At 34.2% G+C, this 22,554-nt stretch overlaps 3 protein-coding genes across 6 annotated transcripts; 2 read left to right on the plus strand and 1 right to left on the minus strand.

The window, feature by feature from the left end:
- The first annotated feature begins 1,225 nt into the window (after window positions 1–1,225).
- LOC8265417 (phosphatidylinositol glycan anchor biosynthesis class U protein) lies at window positions 1,226–7,050 on the plus strand. Of its 2 annotated transcripts, XM_048373802.1 has the most exons (14): window positions 1,230–1,560; window positions 1,658–1,705; window positions 1,821–1,881; window positions 2,063–2,095; window positions 2,214–2,338; window positions 2,893–3,027; window positions 3,247–3,323; window positions 3,458–3,720; window positions 4,585–4,641; window positions 4,746–4,914; window positions 5,747–5,804; window positions 5,888–5,973; window positions 6,052–6,108; window positions 6,550–7,050. In XM_048373802.1, the coding sequence occupies exons 1-14, from the start codon at window positions 1,371–1,373 to the stop codon at window positions 6,652–6,654; spliced, it is 1,464 nt and encodes a 487-aa protein (XP_048229759.1). In that variant the 5' UTR covers window positions 1,230–1,370; the 3' UTR covers window positions 6,655–7,050. The 2 variants fall into 2 exon arrangements, 1 of the variants encoding a protein (XP_048229759.1); XR_007215763.1 differs by lacking the exon at window positions 5,747–5,804 and having other exon boundaries at window positions 1,226–1,560; window positions 5,858–5,973.
- A 4,619-nt stretch (window positions 7,051–11,669) lies between these two features.
- Window positions 11,670–14,655, plus strand: LOC8265419 (cytochrome P450 87A3). Its single transcript, XM_015729112.3, has 9 exons — window positions 11,670–12,163; window positions 12,277–12,598; window positions 12,682–12,831; window positions 13,063–13,314; window positions 13,414–13,503; window positions 13,585–13,663; window positions 13,773–13,879; window positions 13,957–14,084; window positions 14,182–14,655. The coding sequence occupies exons 1-9, from the start codon at window positions 11,970–11,972 to the stop codon at window positions 14,288–14,290; spliced, it is 1,431 nt and encodes a 476-aa protein (XP_015584598.1). The 5' UTR covers window positions 11,670–11,969; the 3' UTR covers window positions 14,291–14,655.
- LOC8265420 (protein HAPLESS 2) lies at window positions 14,587–21,979 on the minus strand. 3 transcript variants are annotated; one of them, XM_015729103.3, is made up of 18 exons: window positions 21,265–21,979; window positions 21,027–21,173; window positions 20,702–20,790; window positions 20,276–20,315; window positions 20,043–20,100; window positions 19,890–19,950; window positions 19,537–19,615; window positions 18,834–18,968; window positions 18,336–18,530; window positions 18,125–18,205; window positions 17,941–18,041; window positions 17,715–17,832; window positions 17,527–17,559; window positions 17,327–17,420; window positions 17,141–17,229; window positions 16,235–16,350; window positions 15,400–15,500; window positions 14,587–15,317 (listed from the first exon to the last, which is right to left on the minus strand). In XM_015729103.3, the coding sequence occupies exons 1-18, from the start codon at window positions 21,454–21,456 to the stop codon at window positions 14,908–14,910; spliced, it is 2,139 nt and encodes a 712-aa protein (XP_015584589.1). In that variant the 5' UTR covers window positions 21,457–21,979; the 3' UTR covers window positions 14,587–14,907. The 3 variants fall into 3 exon arrangements, with proteins under 3 accessions (XP_015584589.1, XP_048229757.1, XP_048229758.1); XM_048373800.1 differs by having other exon boundaries at window positions 21,027–21,191; window positions 21,265–21,396; XM_048373801.1 differs by lacking the exon at window positions 20,702–20,790 and having other exon boundaries at window positions 21,265–21,406.
- Window positions 21,980–22,554: the final 575 nt, after the last annotated feature.

A 22,554-nucleotide genomic window follows, 5' to 3' on the forward strand; every position in this document is an offset into this window, starting at 1 on the left:
ATCAAATTAGCTATCAACTGATAAGAAAAAATTATAAAATAAAACTGATTTAGTCTTAATCAGCTTTTGATTGTATTAGTTTTCAATTGTTGTTTTTTAAGTATTTATCCTATGCTTTAATGTAATTGTTCAATAAAAAATAACTATGAATTGTCTCAAATATCTAAATTAAACACCCTCATAATATTTAATATTTTACTGGAATGGCTCTGGGAGTAATTTATACTTAGAGCACAATTTTCAACGCAATCCAAAAAAAATTCTATTGATTATTAAATATTAATAATTATATTATATACTTAATTATGAAATTATGTATCTTACGATTATGTATCAACTAGTCGAGTCCAGTATGAGAATGTTTAAACTTGGTTCAAGTTGCTACTTGAACTGTTATTTTGCGGAGTCAATTTAGAGTAACTCATCAAACATTTGTAACGGTGCTTTTTATTTTAAAGAACACAATTTCTATAATAAAAAGTATAATAAGAAATATTAATATATAAAGAATAAATATTTTATTTTTTATCTTATTTTTATTTTTATAAGCGTTAATAATCTTAATTTCTTTTTCACTTTATTTTTAATTTTTATTAATAGAAAAATAAAAATTACAAATATTAATTAATTAAATGCACAAAAATTTACAATGTACTTATTAAATATATAGTAGAGATTGGAGTTTGGCTCTCCATATATTGAGAGATAAATTTGACTTTTTACTTTATATTTAAAAAATAATAAATATATTAGAGTGTCATTTTATGATACGACTCTTTAAATTAAAGAGTTTACATACATAAAAATTATATTGGAGATGCTCAACTCACACCGTAGAATCTTTGAGATGACGGAAAAAAGAAATATAGGAAAAATGAGGAAGAAAAATACTGAAAGATTTTATTTGGGAACTTTTGAGAAAATAGTTTACAATTAATAAAAAAATTATTTATATTAGGTAATTTAAAAAAAAAAATATTATTTTTTAACTTTTCCAAAATATAGTGTAATTTTTTTCCGTTATTTTAGCAGAATAAAAATAAAAAAATAACCAAAACTTTTTTTAAATAAAAAATTATATTTGTAATATTTTTACACAATAAAAATAATGCACCGTATTTTTAATAAAAAAAAAAAATATAAGTAGTAGTTATGCTGCACGGCCCATTTTTATTAGATGGTAACAATTCATGGCCGGTATGGGCTTTTAAGCTTGTTTCACAAAAGAAAATTGGGCTGATTATAATACTGATAGATAATAGGACGGGCAGAGCAACACGCGAAACGTCGTCGAATCGTTTACGCAGCACCGTACGCTTTCTCAAATCTTGTTTCTGATCGTTCCGTTTGCAGGAAGTCAGGTCAGCGAAATGGAGACGACGAAAGAAGAAGAAGAAGAAGAAAGCAAACAAAGGAGCGGGAAAAAGACGAGAAGATATTGGATATGGAAATGGATAGCATCGGCACTGATATTAAGGCTTATTCTAATTTACTTTTCTCAGAATCTCAACTTATCTTCTCGTCCCGAAGTCTCCACTCCTCTCACCAGCCTCCGTCGCCGTAATCTCCGCATTCTCTCGTCTAATTCTGCTTATTTAATTCTCATGGAGATATACTTAATCGATAGTTCTTAGAATTTCTTCCGTTGTTGTTGCAGTGGCTGAAGGTTACTGGTTAAAGCAGTTGTCGATTTCTCCTTATGCAGGTTTCATTTTAATTTTAACTCTTTTTAATTTGTAAATTTGTGCTTTTATAAGCTTATGGTTAAATGTTTATGTTGATCTAACATGTGCTTATTTTTTACTGTTTAAATTCTGTAGGATCTATGTATCATGGTTCTCCATTGTTACTCTCAGTACTCGGACCACTTTATGTTAAAAGGTAAAAGGAACTAAAGAGCTTAAATTATTGTTAATTAAACATTAGCTTCAGTTACTAGATTTTTTATTTTTTTTATTACTATTAATCAATGCCTGAAATAGCTATTTTTTAATGAAATAAATAAAGAAATTTAAAATTAAGCACGGATAATAAATTAAATGTGTTTTATTTGATGGTGCAGAATAGAAGGGCAGCCTAATCATGTGTTGTGCAGGTGGGTCGATTGTTATGATTTATTATTTTTATAATTTGTTAATCTTTTTTTCTTCTTAAATTTGAAAGATTTGGTTTAATAGTCTGGACTGTTGATATCGACACATAGTTGGATACAGTTTGCTTTTTGTCATTGCAGATTTTATTAGTGCTATGCTTATTCGTGCTACTGGTCGGAAACTACAAAAGGCATATAGACAGAGCTTGGAATCACTTGATATTGTTAATATACCAGAGACCTCAGGTAGTTATAATGTGTACCAAATATAAATTTGCTGTGAATTGCATGTTACAGACCTTTTTGTTATCAAAATTACGTGTAATAGAGGAAGGATAAATTGAAAGTTTGAAAATCAATGTAAGAGACAGGTTTAAGCAACCTTGATTGCTATAACATGTCCTAGAGGCTTACAACCTCATTGTATATTTCTGTACCATGCACTTTAAGGCCTTGTCTGGAATAAATCACGTGCAAGAGTTCAATTCAATTGATTTTTTTTGCAAATTTATGGAACTTTTGGCTTGATTTCATTTCTTTAAAAATTTTCTTTGTTTTCAGTATGTACTTGAAAAACAAATCTGGCAGTTATGAGGTTTCCAAAGATGAGAACTGAGTAAACAGAATTGACTTGATTTAAATGCTTGCTTTTTAGACTTTTCCAACAATGTGCTACGGCTTTTGGTATCTGTTACTTTGATAAGAAACTTACTTCTAGAAAGCAAGTTTTTCTCCTGCTTTCCCTTGCCCTCTCTCTCTCTTTCACGGATTGAAGACTTCAATTTTTATGCTGTCTGCAGATATGATTCCTTCAGGAGATATTGCTGCTCTAGTTTACTTATGGAATCCATTCACAATAGTTGCATGTGTGGGCTTGTCAACATCGCCAATTGAAAATCTGTTTGTCATATTGACACTTTATGGAGCCTGTATACGTAAGTCGCCCACAGTTTTTGCTTAATGTTTTAAGATATTTATTATTTTTTGGGTTATCATTTTCATTTTCTGTCCAACTTTTGTTCAATGTAATACAATTTCATTTTGTACTGTATCTGTGTCTTACAGTTATTAAAGTTCTTCAAATGCAACCTTTTGTAGCCTAATTAGCCTGAATGCATACTATGCCTTGCATTTTAACATTTGGTGGATGGCAGGACTAGTTCCTCTGGCGGCTTTTGGATGGGTTATGGCAACACATTTATCACTTTATCCAACAATTTTAATTATTCCAGTAATGCCCTTTTCTCCTTATTTTGTTTGTATTCATGTTGGAACTTCTTAGCTTAAAATGAATAGAAAGTGTTCCTACAGAATTCTTTGTTATTGTGTATCAATCTTTAGAGATATCCTTTCATTTTGTTTCAGGTGATTCTTTTGTTGGGATGTGGTCCTGATGCTCCTCCTCAAAAGCTGTTCCTGCAGAAGGAACATTGTAAAAATTGTGATAATTTCTCTAGTGCACCTCATGAAGATGAAAAGATATTCAACCAATCAAAGCCGCAAATTATTGTTTCATGGAGACCAGTCATGCTTTTCTTATTCTGGGCTTTTCTGTGGTCAATATATGTATTGGTTTTATGTAGCATATCTGTCAAGCAGTATGGTAGCCTATGGGAAATGTTTCAGAGGTATTGGTTGATTATTCTATGCTTCTGTTTCTCTCACCTGCAGTATGCTTGATGACTTTGATGTTTAAATAGTTCTTGTATTGCTCTTCAATTATTTAACCATTGCGAGAATCAGGATAATGAACCAGCACGAGAGGCAAGGCTTGAAACTAGGGGAAAACCTTGTGTATAAGTAGGTTGATATGAAAGAAGCTGGTAACGTCTTTCCGTACTCCAACAGCTAACAAGTTAAGAAATTAATGTGGTCAAGCAAGCTCCTTAATTGTTAAGAAACTTGCTCTACATTAAGTACTTCTGCTATTGCTTTAGGAACAGCTAAGTGAGAATGTACTATTGTGCTGAAGGAGTCTTTTATTATCAGTCCATGTTTTTCTAATGAATTTCTTGTCCTGATTGTACCCTATAGTTTGGAAAAGTTTGAGAATAATAGAGACGGGTATGTTCCCCAAAGAAAAGAAAAAGCTTACTAAACAATGTTCACTGAAATAGTGAATGATTGGGACTATATCTGTCTCGATTGAAATACTGCTAAATGGTATTTTCCGTAGAAATAGTGTTTTTGCTTTTTCCATCAGAAATTCTGGCATATTGAGGATTAATTAATTGCAAATAAATTTCAGTTGTATATAAAACTTTTGCATTGAAATTCCTTGCCTTTCCTTTTTCTTGTTTTTCTTTCTGTTAGTTCTGTACTTGCCAGATTGACTGAAATTTGACAGTTGAAGAATGTAGAATATAGTTGCATGTTTATGTTCTCAAACCTTTTCAATTGATATCAAGAAATATCATGTGGCTTGTTCAAAGCAAGCCTGCTGCAGTTAAAAAAACTCTATGACATTGCTTGTATGTGGGCTCATTTTGCAGAACATATGGATTCATTCTTACGGTGGAAGATATGTCACCAAATATAGGTGTTTTATGGTGAGAGCAGATATATTGTTGTCTTTTTGTAGAATCTGGATTAACTTTGATCCTATATATGGATTTTGCACTTGGATAGTTATGTGGTTTAATTTTTGTAACAGGTACTTTTTTGCTGAAGTTTTTGACTTCTTCAGAAATTTCTTTTTGATAGTTTTCCATACAAATATATTATTCATGGTACTGCCATTAGCCATAAGGTTATATCATCGGCCATGCTTCTTGGCTTTTGTCTACATTGCCATCTCATCGATGCTTAAATCATATCCATCAGTAAGTTCTTTTTTGTTTTCATAAACAATCCCTTGTTACTAGGAGTGATTCTTTTGTTATGAGAAAACGCTCTGCCATAAGGAGCAGAATTTGTCTTTCTTTTCTCACATCTATTTAGACAAGGTGATGTTTGATATTTAGAGATTGACTTTGTATTAATTCTTAACTACTTGTTTAAACTATTTTTATGGTTGGGAATCTTGGTCTTTGGCAGAGATGAGTATGGATTTTTATTCTGTTCATAAGGCTTTCATATGCTTAGTGGTGCTTTTCTTTTTTTTTGTGGGATGAGCTCAAGAGTCATGCTGATCAGTTGTTAGATGGGACATGGATGAACTTTCAGGGTATTTACACAGATCACCAGGAAACCAAACCAGTCCATGTAGTCGCTCCATTTGGATTGTTTAGTGCTCTTATGCAAATCAGATATTTGAATATTGTTTGGGATTTCCCTATGTATAGAACTCTGCTAACTGTCCTGCCATTACCACAGTATTGCCGCTTTTTAAAATTGTTTGCTTTAATGAGGTCTAATTAATACAATGCCGTGCATGCATGGTTGAAGATGGAATTTATACTTGATCAAATGTATTTTTCATTTGTGTGTGAAAGATTGCTTGTTTGGGCTGGTAATGTAACTGCAAGCTCCTAGAGTGCAAATCACAGCAAATAAAATTCAAATTTCATGTCAAGTGGTTTTATACTATTCTATTGATTTTTACACCATTAGCCAGGAAAGAATTCCTTAGGATCTTCATCTGATGCTATTTTGTGTGGCTATATTTTGAAATCTAATTTGTACTTCTCTGTCACCTGGTTCAATTTTGACCAGGTTGGGGATTCAGCTCTGTACATGGGTTTGTTGGGATTGTTTCTTGATGAATTAGCTGGTAAGTTAGTAGGTTCTATCATGTTGATGTTGAATTTCGATTCGATCCTGCAGCAGTGCATCTCAAGTATGTATGCCATGCAGATATGCAGTTCTCTTTCTTCATCTTCTGTGGTTATGTTGGGGTTTCCCTCCTTAGCCCTGTGATGCACAACTTATGGATTTGGAGGGTATGCATCTCTATGAAATTCTGTTAGCCAAAATAGCAGCTCAATTTCTATATTATGATTAATGTTTTCAATTTGCAGGGCACTGGCAATGCAAACTTCTACTTTGCAACTGCAATTGCTTACGCTTGTTTGCAGGTATGTGATATCTAGTTCATGGTTTAATTTTGATGTCTGAAAGTATCAGATGGGTTGATATGGTTCTTAAAAATTTCCCAAGATGATCAATATTGTTCTAAAAATTCTCAAGAAAATGACGAGGAAATATTTTTCAGATTCAAATGATTGTGTTTTGCATAACCATGCTTAGCAACCTCTAGTTTATTCTTTGATCTAAAACTATTAAATAATAGTGGTGTGCCAGATTAAAAATGTATGACAGTGCCAATCTAATGAAAGAGCATCTAGGTATGTGCTAAAATTTACTTGTTATCAGATATATAAAGATTTGCTTACTCTGATCAGAAGTAAATATTATAGAACAAAGATTTTTTTAGAGCATAAAATCCTGGTGAGGGCTTTGATGCACTATTTAGTTGTCTTTATTAATTATTTTTTCTTCTTTATATTATTTTGCAGATTATATTGGTGGTTGAGAGTGTAAGTGCTGTGCTTAACCATGATAGAAAGCTAACAAAGCTAGCACTCAAAAAACTCCAAGAACTTCAGAATTGCAATTCTTAGGTCATATTGATACCAGTCATTTGTTTATTATGAGGCGACATCGCTTGCCCCTTACAATGTTCCAAGTCCAAAGAAGTACGCTGGTAAGGAGCTTTTCTTGCTTCGTCCTGTTGCACGTAATCTGAGGGGAGACTTGATTTTAATGAATGGAAGTCTATCACAATGGCATAAATTAGAAGTTAGCTGAATGGTTGTCCGATATATCTCTCTGAGGGTTCTTCTTTTCCAATTACAACCTTGTAGAATATTATTCTGTACGCACTGTGTGCATTTCTCAATCCAGTTCAGCATTTTTGACATGTAGTTGTCTCGAAACGAGCTCACTTTAATATTGGCTTTAAAGCCTAAGTGCCGACATGGTGCTTATATTTATAAACAAAAATTTGATTTATATTCTATTGGCTGTTGCTGCTTATGTCATTACAGCCTTGATCCTTATTGGTTAGTCCACACATACTAAACAATTTGATATTAGGCTGGTGGGTCATGACGAGAATACCTTTGTGACAGGCGGGACCCAAGCTCGCTAATTTTAATAACCAACAATTAGTCTGGCATGAAAAGAGTGATGATATTTGATACGATACCCCTCCTTTCTGGATCCCCATCAAATTAAACCTTATTACTTTCATGCTCTGTGTCAACTCTGCTCATTATACTTCAGAAGATAAACAAACTACTAATTGTAAACCAGTATTATGGTACTAAACTCGATTATGGCACACCTAATGACCTTCTACGTTATGATTAACTCGTACCTAATCGCTTAGTGAAGACCCAATTTTTAAATTAGCAATAAAATTTATGCATTTGAGGAGATACTAAAAAATGTTAGGTTTTTGTCATCAAATCATAAGAACTCAAATGAGATCCTTTCTTCTAAATTCTTATATATATATATATATATATATTACAAGGAGCAAAGAACCATGAAATAAATCCCAAAACGAAAAAACCTGGAATATTTATCATATATATATATATATATATTACAAGGAGCAAAGAACCATGAAATAAATTCCCAAAACGAAAAAACCTGGAATATTTATCATATTAACTATGATGTTTTTGTTTTTGAGATAAATTTAACTATTATGTTAACAATAATACAATTTGTTTTTGCTCAATGCAAACAGAACAGCGACTTTGTTTCTAGTATAATGTAGGATGCTTTGAACCCCTTCGATCGGGCGTTGCTCAATCATGATATTGCTGTTTTGTTTTGTTGTTTCTTTTTGACTCTTCAACATGCTTTGGAATTTGTATGGTAATGAAAGTGGAGCACCCCAGTCTAACCCTACTGGCAATTAGGTGAGCAACAAGGTAGGTAGGTCTAACACGGTAAAAGGGTCATGTGCCCCTTCAAGTGCAATCGAAACTAGAATAATATACATGCATGAATAGAATTGGGATTTTGATCGACTTCCAAGGTTTTGTTATTACCAAAGCTCCCAAGGGTCTAATTTTTTCTAGATCACCATGGGTCATGGATGACCGCATATGTATAAATCTTGCTTATAGATCCTTTATTTGTTTATTGTAGTAAAGCCCGTAACAAACAACAGCAGTAATTGAAGTTATCTAAGATGCTGTTTCGATATAATTAAGCACCAAATTGAGGAAAAATTTAGAAGAGATGCTGAATGTTTTTGTTATTTTCGAAGTTGGTGTCTTCATGTCAGCAGACCAACTTATGCTACACTGTTGATGCACACGTAGATAATAATTGCCTCCATGGACATTGTTAATGACATATAGAAAGTCAAACGCCTATAAAAGAATTTAAAGGTGATTCCAAGCAATGAAATTAATGGGTCAACCCAAGGAACTTTAGAGAGGAAGACAAAATCTTGTAGCAATATTCAAAGATAAAACGTTATCATTTCTTTGACCAATCCACCAAAGAGATCCATTAAACAAAGAAGCTTAGAACAAAACATCACAATTATGGCCCTAACTCATGAAAGAGCTAATTAATTAGATAAACCCAGTTGAATAGGTTAATGACACTTCCTATACTAATATTACCTCCAGATAATGATGTTTAACGTTAGAAACAAAAAGACAAAATGGCAATGCATAACACCACCAACATCTCTCTGTTTCTATATATAATGTAATAGTATACCCAACTACAGCATTATCTATGTAGAATATTATAATCAATTCCGGATTAACATAATAATGTTGCCAAGTGGTGTTTTCATCGACCCAGAAAATAATATATTTTTCTGCATCACAAGAATTAAAAACAGATTTTTCATATTAACATTTAGCATTTAACATGGAAATAATATTAAAATATTAAAGATATATTACCTTGGAGGTAAACTCTCCCCAAGCGAAACAGTTAAAGAAGTCTGTATGTCATTTGACTTGTGCAACTGTTGATTTCTTTTAACTGCTTTTCAAATCCAAGCAAGAAAAGAAAAGAGCAAAAGAAAAAAGATATTGTCTTTATTCTTTTCCTTACTTGTACTGTAATTTAATGAAGCATTCCCTAGGCGCACGTAACAGACAGTAAGAACAACTTTCTCCTTAATCCTCTCTTTCTCGTGTAACTCAACACCTGCATGGCATCAATCTCTGTAATGTACTTGATATTAATTATACATCTAGATACCTAAATATAATGCCCCATTTACTAAACTGCTGTGACTGACCACTTGCTTCTTCATTAATTTGACACTTAACATCACCTAAGGCTAATAATCAACAGAACCGATATGCCCACGTTCTCAAATTTCTAATGCTCTTTGCAGTTCAAGCACTGGCTAAAGTACATATATACCGGCATGGCAATGCCTTGATGACCTAAATCAGTCGTAAAACACATAGCTGGATGAATAATGAAGGCACTAAACCGACCTTGATTCCAACACGACAAATATCAACAACTAACCAGCCAATTACTACCTTTATAATATACTTTTAAGGTCAATAGAATTTCTTGAACCGTCTGATCCGTAGTAAAAGGATAGAAAGCAACTCCCATCTACCGAACTAATGTAGGAGATCTCCTTGATGTGGACCCTTAGCTTATGGGTTCCCATCATCAGATTTGGGACTTGCGGACAATCAATACAGGTAGGATCCTCTTGAACCGTAATGGCATATTCTCCCATCAGAGACAGAATAGAATTTCCCTTGGGTCTATTTGTCGGGAGCCAAATATTTTTTTAAATATCACATTAAAGGAAAATGACTTCCTATTTTGAAGAGAGAAGCCATGATACCAATTTTTACAAGCTTTCTGAAAATTATTTTAATTCGTATAGAAACTATATATATATATGTATAATCATCACGTTTTAGTATATTAGCAAGAGACTAAATGCTTAGGATGAAATTTCAAGTTTTAGATTTCTCAGTAATTTATTCTCCATTGAAAAAAAAAGGTTTCCTCTCTTCTTTGAGTTAACTTCTATAAAACAAATGGAGCTAGAAAAATGTAAATTTTAAGTAACTAGAAAACAAAATACTTGACTTCCTAGCAATACATACATTATACAGTATTATTTTCTAGATAGTCTAGTTTATAATTCCAAAAACAGAGGTTAACCGAGCTGTCAGGCTTATGCACCCCATCAAGGAGACCCTTTCCAAGCCCATCCATGCCTAGCAGTTAAACCAGGGGCGCAACAACTTCCATCAATGAATCAATCACTCATCCTCTTAAAAAGAAACCTTTTTTCAGCTGTATCAGGTTTCTGCATTTAACAGATCCTAAGCTTAAAATAAAAGAAAAAGAAAAAAAAAAGACTTTAGACCTATTTGGATAGCAAAAAGTATGATGATTTATTATACTAATATCATCAGAATGGGGTGTAAGTCTAACCAAATCTTTTCAGGTCATCTTCTCATATTATTTTGTACACTCATTTGACAGCTATTAATAGAAATATTTGTTCTCTTAACATTCATGAGAAGTACAAAATGTGTATACGACAAACTCAGAAAACAAAAAGGACATATTAACACACTGCAATACAGCCTACAAGCTAAGAATGGCATCAGCTTTACAGCTTTATAATAATAACCCCAATCGGTGCTATAACAGGCGTATACAAATGTGAAAGGAATCCTAGATAAATATATCAGCAGACAAAGTATTTCAGGTCTCCTGTATGCATATAATCTATGGTTAATAAGTCTTGTTCAAATTTCGTTCTTCCAGGTCATTGCCTGTGAAGCTTCATCCATCATTATTGATACACACTGATCAAGTTTTTAAAAATCCAATTGCACATAATAGAGGTGTCATAATACTCACAGTAACCTACCTACGACGTTGTAGCAGTTGTTGCGTTGAGTCCGTGGCTCAATGGGCCGGTGGGGCGGTGCTCTATGTATCCACATTGATTTACCTGTTCAACTAGCATAGCGTAGCATACCTAAAAGATGAGAACAAAATCATACACAGTGGATGCATGCATATCTAGAACTATGCCATGGAAATCACTGGTGATGTATGCATTCAGATCTCAAAAGTTGACCAGAACATTGAGAATGTTATCATCTCATGATTCCAGCTAAAGAAGATCTAGGATGAGATTTAATTCTAACAAACAGAGGTTTGAGAAAAGAATAAAGAAAATTAAAAGAACATGTGAGGCATCTTCATGGGCATAGACACGAAACATAGATATGGAGTATTTAGCATAGATATTAAATTAAAAACTGGAACAAGTTCATGAAAAGATCACTAGATTTTAGCATTTAATGACGCATTCAAGATCACTGTTAGTTTGGATAGATCCTTTGAACCTCTACATTCTCAAGTATTGCTCCTTCAGTTTTTCTTTTTTACATGAAACCTTAAGCTTGATTAAAATAGGAACAATAAAAAAAAGAAGAAATAGGGGAGAGCTAGCTGGGGAAGAGAGGAAGGAAACATCCACTAAGCTTCCTTTGGTAACCCTTTAACACACTAATAACAAAACGTTGACATGTAAATGGTCTCTAAGAATAAATTTAAGCTATTCTAATCCTATCTATTCTATATTCAACTACTACTCAAAGCAACTTAACAAACACTAAAGAGCTAAATAAATAATAATAAATACTATTTATTGGGAACAGTTCTATCTTCTGACCACCCTATATAAGATCTCCTGATGGTTGCTGAGATACATGCCAGCAATTTCTTTCTTCCTTCTGTCTATTCTTCCCACGTTTCCCAACTCAAACTCTTCTTATTTCTGGTAATCATAACCCGTCCATTTCCATTTCTGGTTTAAAAATCGCAGCATTATTTTATTTTATTTTCCTTCAATCCAAGATCTTTTCTGCATTTGCATTTGTATTTTAGTAACATGTGGAGTTTGTGGTTTGGAGCTTTGGTCATCATAAGCATTACAAATTGGGTGTACCATTGGAGAAATCCCAAATGCAATGGGAAACTCCCCCCCGGTTCAATGGGATTACCACTCCTCGGCGAGACACTTCAGTTCTTCACTCCCAACACTTCTTCTGAAATTCCTCCCTTTGTCAAAGAGAGGATGAAAAGGTAACTCTCCCAACATGTTCAACAAGTACTAGAATCATCATCATCATTATCATTATTGTAATCATCATCATCATCTACCTCTTCTTCTTTAAAGCTTCTCCTGCTACTTTCAGATACGGGCCAGTATTCAGGACTAGTTTGGTTGGAAGGCCGGTAGTAGTATCAACAGACCCAGATCTCAATTACTTCATCTTCCAACAAGAGGGACAGTTGTTTCAAAGCTGGTATCCAGATACATTCACAGAAATCTTCGGACGACAAAATGTGGGTTCATTACATGGGTTCATGTACAAGTACCTTAAAAATATGGTTCTAAATCTCTTTGGTCCTGAAAGCCTTAAGAAAATGCTCCCTGAAGTTCAACAGGCAGCATCTGAAAGATTACAACTATGGTCTACTCAGGGCTCTGTCGAATTAAAAGAAGCAACAGCTAGTGTAATCTTTACTTAACCATTTCTTACTAAAACTTCAGTTAGAAGTTTCTTATCCAGAATTTGACATTATTCTTACCTTTTCAGATGATATTTGATTTGACCGCAAAGAAGCTGATAAGTTATGATGAAAAGAATTACTCAGAGAACCTAAGGGACAACTTTGTTGCTTTCATGCAAGGCTTGATATCCTTCCCTTTGGAAATACCTGGAACAGCATATCATAAATGTTTACAGGTAAACCATAGTAAGGTCCATAATTATCGTGTAAAAACTATCTCTTGCTCTATCTCAAATCTCGAACATTCGGGTAGTGGAATGTTAGGCCAACCAGAAACTAAGTTGGTCAAAATCACTAAGTAGCACAATTTCACGGAGGCAATGAATCGATAGAAAGCTACATTACCTCAAAACTCAGTCCAGGTTTTGGTCTTCATTCTTTGATTTTTCTTTTCTTTTCTTTCTCAGGGTAGGAAAAGAGCAATGAAAATATTAAAGAACCTGCTAAATGAAAGAAGAAGAAATCCAAGACAGCATCAAAGAGATTTTTTTGACTATGTACTTGAAGACCTTCAGAAAGAGGGATCAGTCCTTACAGAGGAAATTGTTCTGGATTTAATGTTCGTGCTTCTGTTTGCTAGCTTTGAAACGACTTCCTTGGCTATAACTATGGCTGTCAAATTTTTATCTGACCATCCATTGGCGCTAAAGCAATTAACGGTCCGTAAGAAAATTTAAATAATATATCAATATTGATATTCTGGCTAGCCTATTCTTTCTCCAAAATTAACATGCTCTTGATGTTTCTACTTCTACCAGGAAGAGCATGAAGCAATTTTAGAAAACCGGGAAAATGCTGACTCGGGCATTACATGGAAAGAATATAAATCAATGACATTTACATTTCAGGTACGTCAATTTTCTGTCACCAGTTTAATATCAGATCAGTAACTTCGTGTAATTAACATAATGACAATGCCAAATTTGCAGGTCATCAATGAAACTGTTAGACTGGCAAACATAGTTCCAGTAATCTTCAGAAAAGTGCTCAGAGACATCCAGTTCAAGGGTACGTAGTAACTTGGAAAAACCAGGTTATGGCCATAGTAAACCAAGTATTGCCTAAAGAAGGGTATAGCAAGTAATTTGAAATATAACATTAAATGGTGTTGATGCAGGATATACCATTCCAGCTGGTTGGGCAGTTATGGTCTGCCCCCCTGCTGTACACTTGAACCGAACAAAATATGAAGATCCACTTTCCTTCAATCCATGGAGATGGAAGGTTATTTTTAAACGTTACTTCAATATGTGGTCTCTGTACTTTTTCTGTCATTTGTACTAAACAACGGTGACATACAGGACCAGGAAATAAATACTGCATCAAAAAATTTTATGGCTTTTGGTGGTGGCATGAGATTTTGTGTTGGAACAGATTTTACAAAGGTTCAAATGGCTGTATTTCTTCATTGCTTGGTTACAAAGTACAGGTAATAGCATAACGCAAAGCAGTTCAGTGCATGCGCATTTGTGTGTGTTGTTGACAGAGATAAAGAGAGTAACCTTTTCTGCAATTGGAACTTTCAGGTGGCAAACAACCAAAGGAGGAAATATTGTCCGAACTCCTGGTTTACAATTTCCAAATGGTTATCACATTCAGTTCGCAGACAAAACGACAGGATTGAACTCTACATAGTTAAAACAGAAAGTAACAGGGGCATCTCATACATGGGGTATAGTGGGTACGTATTCCAGCTTGGCATCTTATCACCAAGAACTACTATCTGCAAAACTGCAAGAAGAGTAATAGTTAACGCAATATTAAAAGGCCCTGTAGATGTCAGAAAAGCAGACAGCATTCGGTCCTCAAACAGAGACCAAGCCACAGTTTTGATCAGGATCGCACACGTAGTTTGTTACTTTGCTTTCCAATTAGTGTCATTATGTAAATTCAGTAAATGGAAAAAAGAGAAAAAAAAATCAGGCACCTGCTTATCCAATTTGTACACCTATCATAATGAATATTTACTTGTGACGGTTAGTATAAAAGCTTCAGTTAAATCCTTTCTATTTACAACAAACAGTGATCAAATTTTATTTCTATTCGCTCCTCATTCATAACCATCCCACCACCCATTATACAGAAGAAATGAAAGAGATAAGACTGTTAGTCCATCATGATGAATCTACAACAGCAGGTAATGCCCATTTAAGTCCACTATACTGGACTTAGCTAGCTGCTTAAGCTGTGAATCATCCAGCAGGCCAACACTGAACTTGGTAATTTCATCTCGTTTCGCTATGACTGGTTATCTACATAGTCCTTTTATGTTCTTTTTCCTTTCTGTGTCTGTGGTGCTTAATGTTGTCATCCTCCATTTCATCCAAAAGTCCGTGCTGCTTGATTCTTGATTTCTTAGCACTCCTACGTTTACTTCTGTCCTTATAAACATGGTGAAGGTAATAATTATAGTCAGTATCCCCGCCTGAATGATTATGCTTATGCTCCCGATGGGTACTCCGCTTATATTGAGCGTCATGCTTGCGGCGCCTTGCTCCCAACTCGTGATGTTGCTTAACATGAATGTGATGGTGGTGGATATCAATGTTGTGTCTCTGTATATATCCATGTCTCTGTTTATCAGCACAAACATGATCTTCCCACCAGTCATAAAGAGGATCAAAAAATCCTTTTTGATGTAAAAGCCACAGAAGCACAAGCACTGCATCCGGAGTGCATGGTATTAGATGTATTTTATCAGCCAAATAATTCAGACAGCATAGGAAAAGAAAATAAAGGTTTACCTAGTGGGATAATAGCCAAAAGAAGACCAAACATCACCATCCAACCCATACATATGTATTGTATGTGGCAACTGAAATCAAAGAAACTAGTGCATTTCCTTCTGATGCAAAAGAACCATAAACATAATCACCAAAATGTTTCTATATCTAATAAACCAGAAACATGCCCGATTTTCTTGTATGTAGCTAAGAATACCCTTTAATCAACACTGAGGAACTTATATGTGGACCATGGAAAATGCAGAAATGGATCAAGACAAATGAACAGCAACACGAAGTGTCAATATCTTTACTCTAGGTGGAAAGCGATTGTTAGAAAAGTTACCTACAGTGAGTTTTGAAAGGTATCACTGGCATATGTGCTACTCTATTGCTATGTTGCTTGGACTCGTGCTTGTATATGATGCAGAAACAAAAAGAAAATGACAATCATCCTAATATTATCTCTTACTGATAGTTCTTCAGCATGGACGCAGTCTAATTCGAAAACCCTTTTTTTTCATTTTTCTAATTTTTTTTTCAAGTTTTTTAAAGATGGGTTCAGAAAGTGAAAGCCGTTTTCGGGGAAAACCAAAAGGCAGTTCAGCCTCCATCCCCAAAACTGTTATAAAAACACGTTATATCCGAATCCAAGGATGATAAAGAAACTTTCAATATATGAATTGATTAATAATTGCAATAATTCTCCTTCTGAAAAGGTGGCATAGCTGAAAAGGTGCTCGCACATTCTCAATTTCAGAAAGAAATAGGAACAGTGCAAGAATAAAAAAAAATTCACAACAAAGATGAACACCCATGTAATTTCATATAAGTGATCCTGCATTAGAAAAGTTACCTGCAAGTTTTTCCAGTGATGAAGTCAACCAAACCTTTCCATAATGTATTCCAAATGCTTTCAACAGAGTCTAAGAAACCATTCTTACTATTCTTTGGAGGTTGAAAGGGAGTGATCTGCATATATTCATAATTTAGCCGTTCCATTCAATATTTTAGATATATTAGCAGCCAAATAGTTGCTAAGTAGTAAATATCATCTTCTACAATTCTAAGGTGTTGGCTGCTTCAGTCAAACATTTATTGGACGCATAAAGTCATCCATGAGGAAGCATATATCACACTAGGTTAGCATTTAATATGGAATTTGCACAATATAGCAAATTATGAATTCAAAATAGGTTTACAATGATGCAACTGCTAGTACCAGCCAGGTAAAAAATTGATAAATTAGGATCCTTGATAAATGTCTACCAATGCACATGCCCACAAAATAACGATCTAAGGCAAGCAATTTTCTTCTCTTGAAACAAGTTCCCCCAACATATCTTACATGAATCCCAGCTGTATATGTCAAATAGAAGAATGAATAAAAGCAGACCACATGGTAAGATGTCAATCTAAAGCCTTGCTGACAAGCATTAATCACGTAGCTCTCTTAAAACATTTTCTATGTTCCTCCACTGTTTTTCCATTTTTCTCATCATCTGTTTCCTTCCTAGTAAGGTGGAGTTAGAAGTCATTAATGAAATGAGAAAGGGTATACTGAGATGATTAGCCTAGATAGAAGATGCAGCAGTATAGAATATATCCTTGTAGGAGTGAAGATGAATAAAAATACCCAGACTTCATCACATGGAATTAATATTTAGTTATGATCTGTTTTAGATCCTTTTACCCCTGCACATCAAAAGATGTTCTCATAAAACTTCCTACAAGGATATAAGACTTAGTGACTAGCCCAAACCTGTGACCCATTGTCAAGAATAGTAGCAATAGTAGAGAATTGGCACTCTGCCCTATCAACTTCATTAAAATTAGAATCCTTCAGTATAGCTGCATTAAAACATAAAGATTCAGACTTCCTTCTGCCACCTTCATTACGCTCGTAAAAACAACAAAATATGAAGTCACACCCCTGTATCAACTCTACCTGCACATATGTATTTTGCAGCTTGATCAGTGGTTGGATAGAGTTTAAATGATCGTATTGCAATTTCGTTTGGCTTCATAATAAAGAATTGCTCCTGCAACCATTGAAGATTTAGAGAGCATTCTATACAAAAATATTATTTGGAAGGTATTGGATACACAATACTGAGAAGAAAAGATTTATGGACAAAGAAAAAAAACCTCCATAAGGGAGACGCCTCTTGAGCACTCGAACTAAAAAAATGGAGAAATTCATCCATTACAAGTTGAAGGGATAAGCAAATAAGATAATCAAAACTGGATTGCTTCTTAAATATGATTCTGTCTATGTCTTAAAATCTTTACAGATTTTAACATTTTAGAGTATGACAAGGAAAAGCTCAAGCTACCGTTAAACTGTATGATGCTTCCACTTTCCCAGTATTCATTGTTGTGATTGTACCAACTCCAAATTGTGTAAGGGCTTCAAATGTTGGGATAGTGACATTTAAGATTTTCCCAGGGCTCCTACGAGGCAGAATATCACTAATTGTTCAAAGTCATGCTTTATAGACTGTCACAAGTTTTCAAAGTAAACCACTTGTAATAGCAGTGACAGTGAGGTATGAATATAACCTTTGATAGACAAATTCTATATCATCAGCACTAAGCTCTATCAAAAGATTTGTGTTAAGAACTTCAGTGATTCCTATGGAGAATGAATGAGTCCCTCCATTCTGCACTCAAATCGTAACAGTCAACAAAACTCAGAAAACAGCACATTTGCAGAACATCATATGTATATTTGCTGAAACATAACTGGATGCTGGTTTATCCGTTCAAACCTTCCTTCCACACCATACAAAGGTAATTGCTTCCTATCAATCCGATTCTGATCGGCCTGCACGCATAAGACAGTTTCTTTTCAGTTTAACTGGACCACCACAAGTAGCCTGCATAGAAGACTGGGGGGCTGGGGAAGGAGGGAGGGCAAGAGGCTATGTGGAAGAGAGTACTAAGCTGATACTAACATCTCGGTAATTCCATAATTGATTATGCAAACAACTCCAGAATGGTGAAGCACAGAAGTTTGGCTGCTGGTTGAAAGCCTCATAACTGACACCAATTTTATTGCATTCAATGCCATCTAACGTAAATCTGACCCTCTCAAGCAGCATCCACATTGAAAAATTCATCCCCAGATCTTGTGGTTGACCAGGCTCACCCTTTCAAAGCATAGAAAAACTTTTAGCAAACACCATATCACCGAATGTGCAATTCATATAATGCTTGAACTAATTTATTAAAGAAATAAGAAAAGGTGTAGAGCCATGATCCATTCCTACCCTATCAATCCCACTATTATCACGCATCAATAACCTTGGTATGAAGCAATAACTTTCTAGGAAACACAAAATTGAAAAGAAATGGCATGCATGAATAATTTTGTCGCAACTCTTTTATCTTTCCCTTAAAGTTGGAGCAAATTAGTTGTAATTGTACCAGCAAAAGGTTCAAAGGAAGGATACCTGCCTTGGAATGACAAGGTAAAAGTCTTCAAATGAAGGAAGACTTGAATAACCAACAAAATCTCCAATAAGATTAACCCTTAGAAAATTATCCTTGGATGTTGCTGTTCTATTTTCGGGGCCCACGATCACTTCCTGAAAGCAAAAAAGGAGAATGTCAGGAAGATCTTCCATTAGTAAATATATCATAGTTTTCATTCCAATAAAAAAATGGCCAGAAAAGAAGAGACTTATCGTCCAAATGAATTGCAAACTCAAAATTCCATTCAAATAGAAGAACTTAAGAGCTTAAAGGAAGCAATATGCATATCAGATAATAAAGATAAAAGATGGTGTATACGTGTATGAGAAATAAAGCCTTGACCGTGTATGCTAGGTAAGGTCGGGGAAGAGGAGAGAAGAGGGATGAGCTTTCTGAATAAAATGATGAAAAAGAGAAAAAGAAAAAGCAGGGCTCATGCTTGCTCTTCTATCTAACACATACTCAGAGGTATTTATTTCAGCACCAAGCTACAATCATGCAATGACATGTAAATGAACATCATACTCTCCACGGCAAGCAATCAAAAGAAACTTAAGCACAAATGTGCTTCTATGAGCAAGCTTAAAGCAGAATCACAGAAAAAGTTGAGTGCTGTAATAAATGAAACATATACTGTAGGCACCGAAATATATGAAGGTAAACAGTACAGAAACAGCATACCGAAACTTTATATCTTGTCTTCACCTCAATTCGAATGCTAAATCCAATTGATCTTTGTCCAATGCCAAAAACATGGAACCTAAGTGAAGAAAAATATTAGTTTGGAATAATCATCCAAGACCGTCAAAAGTTAAAATAAACATTTAAGGACAATATGTGAAATTCATGGCAGTTCAGAATGCTCCCAAAGCATGAACGGACCTCCACCCATGTTAAGGCTAGAACATTTCAAACAGACAAGGACTTGTCCATTGTATATTGATCTCACTATGTGTTGCATACAATTTTCACTGAACATGGACATGCAAGTAAACCAGAAACAAAAGCAAACCAGTGCAACATGAACACCATACCAATCACCTGGAAATCTGACACAGTGTGCAGTGTTGGCCTTTCCTTTCATTAATTTGTCAACTGATAAAAAGCAAATTGACAAAAGTCAATTAAGACAAACTCATATCTTCAACCAGAATGGTATAAATGAATGCAAACTAAGAATCACTTACAAAAGTTTCCACATGATGATGGTACTCTTCTTTGGGGTCCACAGGGACAACAGGTAGGCTAATTAACAAACAACAAAAGATGAGGAAATGATAGAAGACGGAAAATAAAAACCAGAAGAGTACAAGGAGATGTAAATGAGATTACATTCACACATACAAAGTACATATTTATATACATACATAGAAACAGAGATGTAAGTGAGATTGAATAAGTCGGAACTCAGAAGCATTACCTCTGTATGCTCAATAATATGACCTTTTTCATCCCGCAACCTACAAATTAAAGCAGACACTTAAGTGAATGAGGCTGCAAATGAAATTTCAATCGCCCAACTTTAAATATTTCCCTAATAAGATCCTACTCTACAAACGAAGGAAAGGTTCAGTAACTTTGTATTTGCACTTTGCACTCTTTTTGGTTGTACATACCAAATCCTTTAGTCTAGTGTTTGATAGCGCAAAAGAAAAGTGCTAATAAATTGCTGCCAAGATCTAGAACTCAAAATAACTACCACATATATTAAGAGTTAAATAGCAACTGTTTACTACTTAATACTTGGGGAACTAGACAATTTTTATTTCTTCAGAAATAAACGGCTAAAGTATCACGAACAGAATGTGGAACTTTGAACAATAACAAAAGTAATAATATTACTCGCCTTTCGCATATCTGCACAACATTTGTACCAGCATCCCGCTCACATTTACGTGTCTTAACATAATATTCTTGAGGTTTATAAGCAACATCCTGAATATCGATCAGTTCGCAAATGATACTTTAAAAAAGAAAATAATAATCAAATATACACTCATCATATTATCAAAAAATGCAAAACCCTAAGTCGTTGCTACATCAGATTTATCTTCCTACCACAATCTTTACAACTCCAAGATAAAAAATAAAAAACATTAAACCTCTGTATCCTCAACTTAGGTTGAAATTTTGTAATCTTAAGTATTTTAACAAAAAAATATAAAACATACACGTATATATGTAAGCTCGTATAGGGCATAAGTAGCAGATTTATTGACAGTGATAACCGGTGGTATTCTTAATGTCTGCATGTTGTTGCTTGTCGAATTCTCCTCCACCTCCACTATCTCCGCCACAATAGACGCTTCTCCTCCACTCTAACGCACCAAAGAACACTAAAATTAATTATTTACATAGTATTAATAATAACAAAATTGAAAGATGAAACGTTAAGTTTATTAAACTTACAGAACCGCTAGGAACGGCCATGTTTAAAACGATTTTGGCAGTGCAATTGAGAGAATCGGAATCGGAGTCGGAGGCTTTCTCGCATTTTTCAAGCTTCGATTTTGATAAAATCTCTACTCCGTTAACATTTGCTACCAGTAAATAGTAACTCACTAAGCAGCATAAAATAATCACTATTGCTTGCTTTTCCATTTTTGTTTTCTCTACCTTTTTTATTTTAATTTATGATTTTTTGGTTCTTGAGTATTGTGAACGACCATAATAGAAGGACTGATTTTGGCGGGTTTATTTCAATTTGAAAAGGGAAAAGAAAAACTGCCATTAACGGTTGACTACAGATAAATAAATAAATAAATATCTCGCAGTGCACGGCGGTGATATCCCCGTTCGCTGTCGTTTCAGAATGTTTGAGACGGTTACAAGCAGCCTTATGTCGATGTCTGTCTATGTGAGTAGGTGGGTCCAGTTCTATCCTAACAGTAACAAATAAGGGCCCATTATGGTTTTTCAGAGGGTTGATAGCCCATAAAAATGCTTGTTGGATGAGGTGGCAAACTCATATAATAAATTGGAAAGATAACACAAATAGCCCTTTTTTTTATTTTTTTATTAAAAATACGATGTAATTTTTTTATTTTTACTGTAAGAAGATATTAAGAGTAGTTTTTTTATTTTTCTAAAAAATGATATTGGTTTTTTTATTTTTCTATTTTTTTATAAAATAACCAAAAAAATAATTATACAGTATTTTTAAAAAATTTAAAAAATAATATTTTAAAAATAAATTTACAGGGTAAAAATAATATTTTTATTAATTTTAAGATATTTTTAAAAAATTTACTAATAAATATATACCTTTTTTTTAATCCTAAAACACTAGTCACTATCCAAAATGTAGAACATTATATTATAGAAAGGAAAAAGCTTTTGATTTACAGTGCTTATTTTACATGGTTTTTTATCTAACAAGTGTGAGAGGTTAATCTCTGCTGTAATTAAGTAAGCTGCTGTTCCTGCTGAATGTCTTAGGCTAGATGAGCACTGGATTTTTTTATCAGTTCTTCCGCACTGACGCATGTTAAAAGTCATAGCTTCAGTCTGACTGACGTAACAGAGACTTGCATCACTCTAATAGTTATCACTAATTACACAAGAGTGGTAATTTACCGTTCTCTCTTTTATCAGTGGTCGGCGAAGCCATTCCACTCTTCACTAGTTTAAACTTGCTGGAGGGTGCCTCTTCTCAGTTATGCTGTTCGCAGTTATTGCTTCTCTTGCTTCTTGGCTGGT

Source organism: Ricinus communis, chromosome 5 (genome assembly GCF_019578655.1).
Source record: "Ricinus communis isolate WT05 ecotype wild-type chromosome 5, ASM1957865v1, whole genome shotgun sequence".
NCBI lineage: Eukaryota > Viridiplantae > Streptophyta > Magnoliopsida > Malpighiales > Euphorbiaceae > Ricinus > Ricinus communis.

What these genes read in the sequence shown, in the direction of transcription:
- LOC8265419 (XM_015729112.3), top strand. Translation starts at nt 11,970, where the DNA reads ATGTGGAGTTTGTGGTTTGGAGCTTTGGTCATCATAAGCATTACAAAT. An exon ending in TAAAAGAAGCAACAGCTAGT is followed by an intron (nt 12,599 to 12,681) that starts GTAATCTTTACT and finishes TTACCTTTTCAG; the next exon opens with ATGATATTTGATTTGACCGC. An exon ending in CATATCATAAATGTTTACAG is followed by an intron (nt 12,832 to 13,062) that starts GTAAACCATAGT and finishes TTTCTTTCTCAG; the next exon opens with GGTAGGAAAAGAGCAATGAA.
- LOC8265417 (XM_048373802.1), top strand. Translation starts at nt 1,371, where the DNA reads ATGGAGACGACGAAAGAAGAAGAAGAAGAAGAAAGCAAACAAAGGAGC. An exon ending in ACTTTATGGAGCCTGTATAC is followed by an intron (nt 3,028 to 3,246) that starts GTAAGTCGCCCA and finishes GGTGGATGGCAG; the next exon opens with GACTAGTTCCTCTGGCGGCT. An exon ending in CCAAATATAGGTGTTTTATG is followed by an intron (nt 4,642 to 4,745) that starts GTGAGAGCAGAT and finishes TTTTTGTAACAG; the next exon opens with GTACTTTTTTGCTGAAGTTT.
- LOC8265420 (XM_015729103.3), bottom strand. Translation starts at nt 21,456, where the DNA reads ATGGAAAAGCAAGCAATAGTGATTATTTTATGCTGCTTAGTGAGTTAC. An exon ending in ATCATCATGTGGAAACTTTT is followed by an intron (nt 19,951 to 20,042) that starts GTAAGTGATTCT and finishes GCTTTTTATCAG; the next exon opens with TTGACAAATTAATGAAAGGA. An exon ending in ATCACTGGAAAAACTTGCAG is followed by an intron (nt 15,501 to 16,234) that starts GTAACTTTTCTA and finishes CTTTTGCATCAG; the next exon opens with AAGGAAATGCACTAGTTTCT.